General features: G+C 40.6%; 1 protein-coding gene across 1 annotated transcript; it reads right to left on the bottom strand.

The window, feature by feature from the left end:
• Nucleotides 1–8312: 8312 nt before the first annotated feature.
• On the bottom strand, nt 8313–13064 carry IL22 (interleukin 22). Its single transcript, XM_064491260.1, has 5 exons — nt 12768–13064; nt 12087–12152; nt 11818–11961; nt 10843–10908; nt 8313–8399 (listed from the first exon to the last, which is right to left on the bottom strand). Exons 1-5 carry the CDS (start codon nt 12951–12953, stop codon nt 8313–8315), a joined length of 549 nt encoding a protein of 182 aa, XP_064347330.1. The 5' UTR covers nt 12954–13064.
• Nucleotides 13065–14318: the final 1254 nt, after the last annotated feature.

Here is a 14318-nt window from a genome sequence, read left to right as displayed (position 1 = left end):
TCTGCAGAGAATCATAGCTCCCTTTGAGTCCTAGGTGATGCAACTTTCCATCTGCTCTCTGTAAGGAGGGGAAAAAAATAGGATTTTTAAGTTTCTCACTCATTTTGTTTACTCTAAGACACTCTTTCTTTGCATTTTAGTATCTCTGAAATCACAATCTGTTTTATAATCCATGGATTCTTACAATTACATCACCAAGTCAACATCCATAGGCCATTGTCTCTTTCTGTGCAGTCCCTAATGATGTTATCACTTCAGTTGAACTGTGTGCATGGTTGTTACTATGGATGTTGAGTTTAATTGCCTTTCAAATGTCTTTGGAAAGATTACTCTATGATTTGGCATTGAAACTAAAGTCAATGTGTTCACAGAAAGGCACAGAACAGCAGTGGACTGCAAATCTAATACTACAGAAGCAAATTTTTGTCTTTGGAGGAATGACCAAAAATACATGTTTTCCTGCAAAGCAGCAGACAAATGCTAAATGTTAAGAAAGCATTGCACTCTAGTTTATTTAGCAACACTCTTTTTCCTTTCTTAGTGGTAAATAAAATAATAGTGCAATATATGAAATCATTAATTTGTTGACATACAGTGTTTAATGACCTCAGTGGTTGGCATAATTCCTTTAGATCATAAATCCTAAAATCAACACAGATGTAAATAAGAAGCAAATAGACCTATTTAAACCAGTCATAGTAAAAAAAAAACCCCTGAAAGCCAATGATTTTCCCAGGATAGAGCCAGAAGGTATAGATAGGAAACAGTCATAAGTAGAGAAATATGTTCAGTGCAATCATAGCTTGGTCTTGTCTCCTCAGAAATGGTAGGTCCTGCTCTGTTGAACAGTCCTACCTGGGAAACCTGTTTATCTCATGTTTACATCATCAAAGGGTTGGATGAGAACAAGTTAGAGGAGGATGAAGAGTGATGTAAATAGTCTGTGTGGGAAAGAAGGGGGATGTAGAGGTTGGATACATGGAGCCACATGAAGAGGAAATGTGCATGGAACTTCACTGAGGGTCTCAGCCTACGTTTCTGGACCTGTGTTGGATGGCTTGTACTCTATACGGTTCTTTTTTTTTTTTTTTTGCTTTTTTTTTAATTGAAGAATTAGTCAGTTATAATTTTTCAATTTCTGATGTACAGCACAATGTCCCAGTCATATAGATATAGATATATAGATATAGATTCACCCTTCATCACTAATTCATTCATTCGCCAAAGACTTAATGAGTTCTTGTTATCTCCCAGGCTTACTGGAGCTTGTTGGGAGGAGAACATTTTTATATGCTAAAGCATGGGGCATAATTAAATGCTTCCCATTATATTTGAGAATGTGATTAGTTTTGGAGCATCTGCTCTTGCTCCCTTTTACAGAGGGAGAATCTGAGGTCCAGGGAAGTTGGTCACTATTCTCCTTAACTTTCAGCTCCTCCTCCTGGTCGAGGCGCTCTCCCCTCTTGCTCACCTACTCCAGCCACAATACCTGCTTGTTGCTCTTCAAACTCACCAAGCATGCCTGTATCTCAGAGCCTTTGCACTGGCTGTTCCATCTACCTGAAATGCTTCCCTCCACCCACTCCAGATAGCTGCATGGCCAGCTCTTTCAAATGTTTTAAGTCTTTACTTAAATACCACCTTCTCAGCTAGACTTTCCTAAGATAACTGCAATGGAGTCAATGTTGTCCCTCCAGAATTCATATGTCGAAGTTCTATCCCCCAGAACCCCAGAATGTGACTGTGTTTGGAGATAAGGTCTTCAAAGAGGTAATCAAGTTAATTACCCATCTGGGCAGGCCCTAATTTAATGTGACTGGTGTCCCCGTAAGAAGAGGAGATTAGGACACAAAAATACACAGAGGAAAGTTACGTGAAGACATAGAGAGAAGGTGGCATTTGCAAACCAAGAAGGGAGGCCTCAGAAGAATCCATCCCTGCTGACATCTCGATGCCTGACTTCTAGTCTCCAGCACGATCAGAAAATAAATTTCTGTTGTTTAAGTTATTCAGTCTGTGTGGTGCTTTGTTAGGGCAGCTTGCGCAGACTAATACAACACTCTAATTAGAAAAAACCCCACTCGCAGCTCCTTTGTCTTTTTTTGCTGTTTTCTTTTTTCCAACCCCCTTACCATTGTCTAACATATAATGTATTTCACGTAGGCATTTTGTTTATCGTCTCTCTCCCTTTGCTAAAATCTCGGCTCTTTCAGGCTGGGGATTTTTTTCTGCTTGGTCTTTGCTGTTACCCCAGTTCTAAACAATGACTAGCATGTAGTATGTGCTCAGGAAATACCACTGCCTTGCTGATTACACATCCATCATCACCACAGAATGCCCTGCAAGGTGAGAGAGGACCAAAGGGCAGTCAGAGCTCTAAGGAGGAAGGAGAAAGAGATTTGGGTGCTGACATGACAATGATAAACTTGGCTTTGGGAGGGCCTCTCTAGATGTTCCGTCTCGACCCACTTCCGGGCTAGGTCAGGCAGCCACAAGCAGCTCCTCACTGTCTTATTTTGCCTATGAAATCTGCAGAGCCCACAATGGGCATCACCTCCCCTGCCTTCAATATTGTTTCCTGTCTCTCCTCTGCATTTCAAACCAAACCAGACGTGTGGGAGGATCCGATCAGCTGAGCCTCTGGGCTTGATGGGAACCTCTCGTGCAGCTCTGTGCTGGGGGATGCTGGCTACTGCTTTTTGTTCTGTATCTTTCTCTCCTAACTTCCTACACACCAGCTGTTCACTTGACTGCAGATAAATGCAGTCCTCGCACATCAGTAGTTACCAACAAAAGTAGGCCAAGTAGGCTGTGGATGGGTCTCCTACAGTTTGAATGTTCTCCTGGAGGTAACACTGCTTTTCTGGCTGTATCAGAAACTATTTAATTGCTTTGTAGTTAACTTTTTGAATGAATGTCACTCCATACCATCAGAAGCATCACATTTCTCATAATTCTTGTGAGGCTTTTGGCGGTGGGAAGTGTTAGTGGATGTCAGCTGCCCAAACTCAAGAAAGAGAATGTGTTTCATTCTTTTACATGTAGCTGTCCAGTTTCCCAACACCACTTACTGAAGAGATAGTATTTTCCACATTGTATATTCTTGCCTAGTTTATCATACATTAATTGACCGTATGTGCATGGATTTATTTCTAGGTTCTCTATTCTGTTCCATTTGCTCTATGTGTCTGTTTTTGTGCCAGTACCATACTGTTTGGTTACTGTAGCTTTGTGGTGTACCTTGAAGGCGGGGAAGATGATACCTACAGATTTGGGGGGGGGGGGTTCCCTCAAGATTTCTTTGGCAATTTGGGGTGTTTGTGGTTCCATACAAATTTTAGGATTATTTGTTCTAGTTCTGTGAAAAGTGCTGTGGGTATTTTGATAAGGATTGTATTAAATGTGTAGATTGCTTTGGGTAGTATAGAAATTTTAATAATATAAATTCTTCCAATCCATGAACACAGGATATCTTTCCATTTATTTGTATTGCCTTAAACTTTCTTCATCAATATCTTACAGTTTTCAGAGTGTGGATCTTTTACCTCCTTGGTTAAATTTATTCCTTGGTATTTTATTCTTTTTGATTCAACTGTAAGGGGATTGTTTTCTCGATTTCTTTTTCTGAAAGTTCATTATTAGTGGATAGAAATGCAACACATTTCTGTAAAAGAATGAAACTAGAACATTTTCTCACACGATATAAAAAAATGAACTCAAAATGGATTAAATAGCTAAATGTAAGACCTGAAACCATATAACTTCCAGAAGAAAGCGTAGGCTGTATGTTCTTTGACATTGATCTTAGCAATATATTTCTGTCCCCTTTCATGTCTCCAACCCTTTGCTCATCCAGGTCCTTGGAACCAGAATCCTGTTCAACCCTTTATACATCCATCCACCAAACATTTACCAAGGACCTGTTAAGTGCCAGGCATTTTTAGTTCCTGGAACACAGAGATGAACAATATTTCTATCCTTGAAGAGTTCTCGAGATAGACACATAAATAGCTAAACTGCAGTGTGATAAATGCTCAGAGAGAGAGATGGAGATTATGCTTGGACAGTCCTGAAGATGGAGCCATTAAATATGACCAGGTTGCAAAGAGGAAGAAAGAGAGGAAATTTCACAGAGATGACATTGGAACCTGTTGAAATCCTTCTTATCCTTCAAAAGAGCAGCTCAGAGGCAACTCTGATGCCTCAGTAGTGCCAGGCATCATCTCCGGTCATCCTGTAGTTACATCTGCCCCAGGACGTTTCAATCCACTTGTGCCCTGGGCAGTTGTTTGCTTGTCTTTCTCAAACCAGACTGCAGACTACTTGAGGTTATATCTAATCTTATATTTTCATAGCCCCTAGCACAAGATCTTGCACGCCCTATGAGTTAAATAGTTGCTCACTGAACTAAATTAAGTTGCAGTGTCTAAGGGTGTCAGTGAGTCAAGTAGCAATGTAAGATTCATAAAGTTCCTAGGCAGTCATTGTGCCTAAAAATAGCATCTGCCTGTGATGGCAAGATGAAAATGTCACAGATGGAACTATTCAAAAAAAAAAAAATCTCACAGCACTCAGGTTTCAAAAAGATATAGCGCCTGTTAGGAAGGACACAACTGGTCAATTTCCACATGGTATTAAAGTCAACCTGCAGACACATTGTTAAATAAGATGTGAGATGCAGAGAATGAGGCCAGCGGTTAAACCCCGTAGAAATAAGGTAGGGACTGTGTCTCAAGGAGGCAAGCAGGGTCACTCTGAATATCCTTAGCAGCTGTAATAAGAACAGAGTTGAACGAAGGGCAACACAAAAGGGAAGCAACCAAAACACAAGGCTGAGGGTAGTCAGAATTATTCAGATGTAATAACTCTCATCCTCTAGTTGGCATAGTAAACTGACTTGAACAAAATTCACATGTTACCCCAGTGTGGAAGCAGCAGGGAAGAGAAAGCCTCAGGCAGAAAGGAACAGAGCCCTCCTGGACCAAAAGGGAGACGAGAGCTCTTTAGGTCCTTCAGGTAATACAGCATGTTGACCTAAACACCTCTGTTTCTCATCTGCTTTGGCAATTTGAGGTATTTTATGGAACAGCACTACCTGCTATAGCTCCTATTTTTATAGCTGTTCACAAGACCTGTTAATAATCGTGAATGCATTCTACCACCACCCGTTCCATTTTCCCTTTACCCTCCGCCTGCACCTCCATTGGATGGGTTCTCCATCTGGTAACATAACTTAAACCCTCATTCCTGTAGAAATGGAGTTCTTGATGATCCTGTCTCCTTTGGGTTGATGCAATTTTTCATTGGTGAGACTACTGAGCAAAGACAAGCCAGTGAATCCCGCTGGTGCAGTTACAGTCTACTTCTCCCTACCCTTAGCCCATAGCAATAACACAATTTCCTCTTGGTAATTAGGATCCCAGCCTTCTCCACCTGTTTTTTCCAACAGTAAACATTCCTTGAAAGTAGATTTTAAAGATAAAGTCACTATATCTGTGGTTGCCTCAGAGGCAGTAGGACCTTAGCTCTCAACCCTTAGTATCACTGCATGCGCATCTGATTTTAGTGTTTACCCAAATCTTAACATCTTAACCTCCTTTCAGAACAAAATCACCTGCCTGTCTTTACTTTCATTCCTATATGAAATACTATGTTATTCACATGCTGGAGAATAACATAGTGTAAATGAAGGACCAGGAGAAAAATTAAAGAGTCGCCTTTCCTGTTAGTGCATATGATCCACACATAGCTCTTCCTTCCCTGGCAACCAAGCTGAGTGTCACCAGTTTTCTCTGGCTCTGCCCTCTTCTGCCTTAGGACAGCCACCACTTTCTCCTCGAGGTTTACATTGGCTTGACTTTCATGCTTTCCCCTCCTAGACCTCCTCTCCACCCAGCAGCCAAAGTGATCTTTATGGAATATGCGTCATATCAAGTCTTCCCCACACTGGAAACCCTCCAGTGGCTTCTCATCAGATTTAAACGATGGTTAGTGTCTCGGGGGCTTATGTCTCACGCAAGCTTACAGATGAGTCTTTTTAAATACCTGGGTGTTGCCATCTGCTGCTGGGGGAGGAGACATCCAAGGCCCCTGTGAAAGCCAAGAATGAGAGCAGTGCTGACAGTGCCAGCTAAATGCTGGCCATTGCCACTGATGAAAAAAAAAAAAAAAAGAGAGAGAGAGAGTTGCTGCAGTAACCACCAATGATTGTCAAGACTCCCTATGAGGAATTTGGACTCTCTTGTAGCTGCCAAATTTACCAGCAGCGCCCTCCAGACTTGAAGAAGATCCTGGCACCTTAGCCGTATGTCCACTGGCGATCAGGATTTTAAAAGCTCTTTATTTCAGGCTCCTTGCCCTAGGATAGGAGCATTTGTGAATCCAGTTTCAAAGGTATCCTTCCATTCATGGTTCAATTTCTAGAAGACTGGTCAAAAACAAGTACAATACTGAATTTTTTCTCAAATCATTACACTGAGACTCATTTGGAAGAAGAGAGGGAAGAGTTCTAAACCTCAGCTTATCCCAGAAATAATTATCATTCCATCATCCTTGAAGCTTAGCTTTAGTACCTTTCAGTGTTTGGAGTGCATACCCAAAAGTATTAACTCCACTTTATCCACGAGTGAATGTGCAATTCACACGGACTCACAATCACCAGTCTTTTATTTTTTTTATTGAAGTATAGTTGATGTACAATATTATGTTACAGGTGTACAATATAGTGATTTGTGATTTTTAAAAGTTATACTGCATTTATAGTTATGAAATATTGGCCATGTTCCCTATGTTGTACAATATATCCTTGTAGCTTATTTTATACCTAATGGTTTGTACCTTTTACTCCCCTATGCCTGTCTTGCCCCTCCTTCCTTCCCTCTCCCCACTGGGAACCACTGATTTGTTCTCTGTATCTAATTACTACCGTCTTGACCTAATTCTTCAGGAATTTGGCAAACAATTGATGAATGACTTGTAAAATAGACCCAGGATTCCTGATTTTTTGGAGAAGGAAACTCTTTAGACAGATGATCACTGACCTCTCCTGACCACCGACTTTCACCTTCTGTGGAAAGACCTATATATGCTTCAATGATGATGTCATTTGTCCATTCTTCTAGAGAGAACTAGTCCGACTTTAATCTCGACTTTTTCTCTCTCTTCTCTGTAACACTGCGAACTTTGAAGATGTACTGCTTTCCTCTCCTTTGGTGTGCTTGTAATATCTCGCTCATTTCCACCCACAGGACTTCTCCATGAGGGCTAAACTCCTCTAGCAGGTAAGAATCCCCAAACTCAATCAGCTCCCCTTTACTTCCTGACTTACAGGAAAACCGGAGAATGCCCTTCCTATTGCTGTTCACCTACAGCAATAGAGGCTACATGTATTTCTCCCACAGCAACATCACTCTTTTCTTTTATCCACAAACTGCTAATGATGCAGATGGATTCTTTTTGATTTCTGACCATTTTTCTTTCAGAATCACATGCTGAATCAACATAAAAAATCTACGTAGGCAATACAGCATCTCCCCAAGAAATCAGATAGACCTATTTCAGTAAGGGTCAACTACTTACAGCTACACAGTGTTTTTTTTTAACATGTTTCTGATTCAGCTTTCTCATCAATACTAATAGCTACCTCATTTGCTTAGAGTCAGGGACAAAATCATTTATACAAATTTTGGGCCCATTTAACAAATAAGAATGACTACATGAGAATGATGATGATGATGATATTAAAGGGAAAAAAATCACAAAGTCACAAGATTTAGGATATCAAAGTGTTTATTGAGGTCAAATAAACATATTACAGTCCCATAATTGTTGTTATAAATATTAACATTAGCCTTATATTTAAGTAGCAATATCATATAATGTGTCAATAAATAAATCCATATTAGTAAAATGACATAAATAAAATGTGTAACTATGATAATAAATAAATTCATAAATATAAAGTATCAATAATGGACATGAAGTTATTTAGGGCATTTTTCCCTAAAGAAATGGAAAGTAATTTTTTTTTTGTCGGGGAACAGACATTTGCTTAAAAAATAAATTTCTGTGTATAAAACACCAACTACAATAAAATGTTATTAACAGATCTCATTATGCATGGAAGGTCTGCCTTCTGGTCTTACAGACACAAGTGACATTGTTCTCTTTTCTAAGCTGAGCAGGAGTTTGTTTAGAATCCATACATGATTGTGGAGTTTGGCTTCCCATTTTCCTTATGGTAAAAGCAAACCCCAGAAGATCTTATTGTTATTTCTAAAAGGCAGGAACGATGAGGTATCCATTCTCCAGCTTTACTGTGGAGAAGTGCACTCATTTCTCAGGGATATAAACAGCAAATCCAGCTCTCCAATTACTTTGATCTCTCCACCTTCTCCAAGCTGTGAACATAAGAACACACAAGTATTTGAGCTTTGGTTACCAGGTATTCTAAAGAGGGGCAAATTAGAGGGAGATGGCATGAGTAGGTAGCTGGAACAGAAAAACCAAGTTTTCACCTTTTATAAAACACTTTGCTAGAAAATGCCCTTTTAGCAAGAGTATAATGCGATTTGCCAAAGACTTTAAAATCATGGCTCTCTGAATGCACAGGGCACCTACAGGCATCAATCTCAGTTGAGATTCAATACCTCCCACTACTGAAGCTCTTCAAACCACTTCCTAACCAGACCACGCAGAGAGAGGCGGTGCTGGGATCTAGGGGACCCAGCCAAGGTGCCACTCATCCTGCCTTGCTCTGCCTGGAGCCCCGCGACTGTCCATGACCACTCAGCTCAAACAGCCTCGAATAAAAGCTACACATCCACCAATACACCTGGGCTTTTCCTGTCCCCACCTTCGTGACCAAGGAGGGGAAAAAAACCAGGTTTTCACATTTGTGGGGAAAATACCAGATGCATCTTGTACAGTTGCTTTAATGAGTAGAAGGCCAGATACAGATGCTAACACCCCTTCTCTCCTCCTTCCAAGCAGTATGCAAACAAGACTTTCAAACTCCGTAGGAGAGGGAGCCCAAATTCAAGTCCAGATCATCCTCCCCTGAAATTCATCGAATCAATTCAGTTTGCTCAAGATTATTTCAAAGAGAACAACAGCCTAAGTCATCATTGTCCTCTAGACTTTGATCTCCTTTCTCTTCCTGCCTTCCTCCACCTTTCCATCTTTCCATACTTCTTTGATATAAGGCCAAGGGATATTTTTTATATCTCAAAGACTCCCAAGACTATAAAGAATTTTAAAGCTCCTCCTGCTCTATTGTCTGTCATCCATTCTGCTACAGCCTGCTCTCTGCTTTTACCTCCAGTGACAGGGAATTAATACCCCTGGACTGCCCTCCCACTGCAGACAATGCCCACCAGTTTTTCCTCCTGCTGAGCTTTCTCTGAATAGCATTCCTCTGTCACTAGGCTTTCTGGAACTATAGGGTAAAACAAACAAACAAACAAAACAAAACAAAACAACATATCCACTCTTCCACATGGCAGCCTACTGCAAATGTGAAAGTTGATTCTCTCAAAATGGATTAAAAGCTTTAAAAATCTCTCTGTTTTTTCCCATATAGGTCATCATCAGATTTTCCTCTCCCACGCTTCACTTTTCTAAAGCCAACAGAGGAAGCCAACATGAGGGATGTTTCAAAGTACTTCTCAGCTGTGGCATGCTACTATTCCGCCCTCTACATGTAGTTTACTGTTCTATGACAAGAGAATTAATCTTCACAGTGAAAAATGATAAATCCTTCAGTTATCAAAGGAAGAAAGAGTCATGTTCATTAAATTATATTCCGGAAGAAATACTTTTTATAAAAAACATCAAGATGGAAAAAAAGGGGGGGGGGAGCGGGAATTGAGGCTACGCATGTTACTGAAAATCTCACCAACCAGAGCCTTCGTGTTTCTGAGGTTTAATTGTACCTGCCTGCAAAGTTGTCACTTTCGCTGCTGCTAATCATACCTCTGGTTTTTGGATGAGTCACAATTGCTAGTCTGAGCTTTCTGTTGCTCTTTTCCCCAAATAGGCCACATGACAGTAGCATTCATTGTACAAATGCACACCAGCCTATACCAGGTAGATGCTCACTAGGGGATTGTTGAGGGAGGGAGGAGACTAGAAAAGAAGGAAAGGAGAGAGGAAGAAAAGAGGATGTTCACTTCCCTACAGTAACTCCATTATTAATAATTTCGTTCTGCTTGAAAATGTGTAAAAGAAATTGGGGGTTGTTCATTCTTACTTTTAAGTTAAAATCAATAGCTGTTGGGTATTAGATTATAAAAATTAAATATAAGTATCAATCATTCCAGAAATTCATCCTATATACAAGTCCAGCTTCTTTGTTATGGTGGTTCCAGGTATATGTTTACAAGTTTTAAATTATCAAATTAATGGCTTCAAATAAATTTGGCCCCAGGCACTTCTCTGGTTTTGAACAAATGCTTCTTCAGATTAAATGAATCAGTAGGAACCTTACATTTCCCTAAGAATTAATATGACTAAAAGTCATAGCCATTGCTTCTGGCCCAGATGGGATTCAGAAGACCTGCATTCTCTTCTGGTTCTGCCACTGGCCTTGTCTAGCACTTGAAGTGGTGAAATTAGATCTCCTGAGTTCCCAGCCGGTTCTAGAATTCTATGATTTATAAAATTTGGAAATTGATTTATAAACATATAGACCCATCTACACACAGACACACGCAAATAATCAACCCAATGGCAGGAGAATCAAGTAAAAAAAATCATGAAGTGGGGTAGAAAAAGAAAGAACGGCAAGGAAAGAAAAACATTTTTCTCTTCTATAACTTAGCATTAAATAGTTATCAGTAGTACCTTTTTCACTGTGTCCTTCAGGTTTTGCATATTTCTCTGGATATGCTGGTCATCACCCTCAATATGCTACAAAATGAAAACCAGAGTAATTGTTTTAACATTGTGGTACTGAAGCTTAATAAGCCTCCGTGTCTTAAACTGAGGTATGTTACGATTCACCTGGAATTAAAGTTCTTAGCAGTTTTGCCCACAATGACCTAGATTTCACCAGTGACCTAGATTTTCTGAACTCTTGAATTCCCTTGGACACCAAAATCCAGTCATTTCCCTTACACGGGACCTTGCTTCACCTTTGGGAAACCGTACTGAGGTTGAGGTTTGTAGAAAGAGTGGAGTGGTTTATGCAAATCCCGTCAAGAATAAGACCATCACTGTACCTCATCAAAAAGGTGTGCTCAGAACGAGAAATGTACCTAAAACATCTTATGTGAACAGTAGGGCCTCCTCAATAAAGACTAGGCCCCCTTAGCTCTGCCCACTCTACTCAAACCTTTTTTCCTAGCTTTACACGTTCAGAGGCATCAAGCTCATACACGTCTGATTTTGTCACTTCCCATATCAAGAGAGCAGCCATCTTCACTCACCTGCCACCGAACATTAAATCTTCCCGTTTCTGTCTTTCTCTCTTTCCCGTCCCTTCCCTCCATCAATTTATACTTGGTGGATCCATTTCCACTAATAGGCATTTTTCCCTACAGCGCCCAGCACCCTTCTCTGCTCACATGACCTGAGTTGCTGTTTCCCAGGGACAAATAAGCCACCTGTGGTCTTTCACCTTAAAGTCAAAGTGTGACTCAATTAAAGCAAAAGTAAGCACTCTGTGATTCTGACTGATTCCTATAACAGTGTTGCTGAGGCACTCCTTACTGCCAGCACAGGAGGGGTGGTGAGGATCAAGGAGAAAAAGACTTGACGCAGAAGGCGGGATGGCAGGCAGCTGGGAGTGGGTGGACTTAGATGGGAAGAAGAACTTACGCATTGGCTTAGCTGTCTGCTGAGCTTGGCCAGGAAGGGCAGCACCTCCTGCATGTAGGGCTGGAATCTATCAGAATAGGGGAACAGCACTTCTTCAACAGTAAAGTTCAGCACCTGCTTCAACAGATAGCAGCGCTCTTTCATCTGCTAGTGAGCGAGAAACAGCAGAGGTCATGCTAGGCAACATTCAGACAACCCAACCCATCATCACCACCGCTCCAGATAACCACGAATGGCTCCCGGCTCTGTTCATCGTGACTGTGGCTTACATTGATTCCCTGGAACAGTTTGTTCCCAACGAGACGAACATCCGTGTTGTTATCCGCCAGACTAGCCTGGAAGAGAGGAAAAGACTAAGTTCCTGGATGTCAAGGAGCTGGAAGGAATGTCTGTAAGTAGAGCTATACTCTATTCCCCATCCCCAGAGCAGCCCCATGAAGACTAAAGAAAAAAGTCAGATGTGTGTTAGTTTAAAATGATGATCAGAGGATCACGTTTATGGATTGGAAGACTCAGTATTATTAAGATGTCAGTGCTTCCCAATAGGACCTATATATTTAACACAAAATCACAGATAGACAGTAACCCTCTACACTGCTTTTGAAATTCTGTAAATCTAAAATTATTTCAAAATAAAATCTTTTAAAAATTAAAAGAAAATAATGATCAGAGGAATAAAGGGGACAATGAATAGTCAGATGGGCTACTAAATAGCTCATTTTTGGGCAAAACTCAGTGTAATATCTTAAAGCCCAAAAAGGAAAGGTCTCTGGTAAAGTTCGATCTTAAAAGAGTCTAGAAAGAGACAGAAAATGACGGCTGATCTACCAGTAGAGATACGTGCTGGTTTCTTATAGATCTTAGACATGCTCTGAAGAAATTTTAAGAACTATTCCGGTTCCAGGGAGACAAGATGGGAAAGAAATGGGGAGAGAGGTGGAGATGAGTACCTCCTTGGCCAGTGTGAAGGTGCGATTGATGATATAGGGCTCCTGGAAGCGGGACTTGTCAAGCCTGCAGGGAGAACTGACCGGCACAGCCTCTCCTCCCAGTACCGACAGGGCGATGAGAAGGAGGCAGCTGGCGGCCAGAGTCCCTGTAAGGATCGAGCTCACAGACTTCTCCAGGGCAGCCATTGTGGACGACACGAACTCAAGCAATTGGCGACTAGGGAAGGAGAACCTGGTATCGAGAGAACAAGAAACAAAAAGAACAGAAAGGAAAACAAATGAAGTATCGAGAAGTATCATAACACACAAACCGATCATACCAAGTCTGCCGGAGCTCATACCTGTTGTGATGGTTCTGCTTGTGATGGGGAGGGAGAAGCTGCTGCTTTTATAGCCCCCAGGACGCCAAATTGTGTGTGTGTGCGTGAAAAATATGACATCAGCAATTATCTAATTTCCAGGCCTGTCTTCTGAGAACTACCTAACCACCATGGGAGCCCACAAAACACCTCCCCCTATCTTCCCACCTTGATACGCTAGTGTTTCCCTAAAACGTCACCTTTAGGGCCCGGAGGGTGATTTACAGACAAATCCCAGAAATTCTGTACACCCTACATATTTTTCAGAGAAAACAATTGCTTTGTCTTTGTAGATTCCAGGTTTACTATAATATTTTTTGATCTCCTATAGTCAGTGAGTAAGCCACGGACTTGTTTTCCTCCCAGCTTCATAGATTCTTATCTCATTAGAGGTGATCAAAAATAAAGGACCTATATCCTCTGCTTTAAAATAAACTGTAGTGACAGCTTGGAGATAATTCCATTAAAAAAAAAATTTTATCTCATTAGTTAAGTATGTTGAAGCCTGAAGAAGACTTATACTTTTAAAATAACTGTGTTGGCCACTCTAAGTACTGTTTTCCTTCTGTTCTGTGACTTTTTTAGGTGACCATAACAATTATAGTAGTTGCAAATATATCCTAAATTTTTTCATTAAGTTATCATCAATATCTAAGTTTCAAAATATTAACTCTGAACAATCTGATTGCTATTTTTCATAACATGCAAGTATTTTAAGAATACGGTAGATATAATAGTTCATCTTGAAATTTTACCCACACTCATTCTAAACAACACACAAGTTTCAAAGTAATATTTCCAAAACATCTTATAACATTTTTTATATGCATGGCAGTCTAAAGAAGAGAATCTGACAATTTGGTTACATGTGGTTACATGTGGATTTTAAATTATTTAAAAAATACATGAAACACTCCTGGGGGTGGGAGCAAGGAGTGGGTGCACTGATCTATTGCGAAGGGAAGGAACGTGAACTTGTGCAAATTAGTTTGATCAGATTTTTTTCTCCACAACTAGTTCATATCAGGAGCACTGAAGAACTGGAGGAAGGAAAGTGAATAATTGTAGAAACGAGCATTTTATGAGATGGCACAGACCTGGGGCAGGGGCGCCACAGGGAAGGGTTAGAACAGCCTGAGGACACCAAGCATCTGGGAAGATGGTATTTGGAGAAAGAGGCAAATGGGAAGGT

Source organism: Camelus dromedarius, chromosome 11 (genome assembly GCF_036321535.1).
Source record: "Camelus dromedarius isolate mCamDro1 chromosome 11, mCamDro1.pat, whole genome shotgun sequence".
Classification (NCBI taxonomy): Eukaryota; Metazoa; Chordata; class Mammalia; order Artiodactyla; family Camelidae; genus Camelus; species Camelus dromedarius.
Note: the sequence above shows the minus strand (reverse complement) of the source record. Positions and strands in the feature narration are given on the sequence as shown.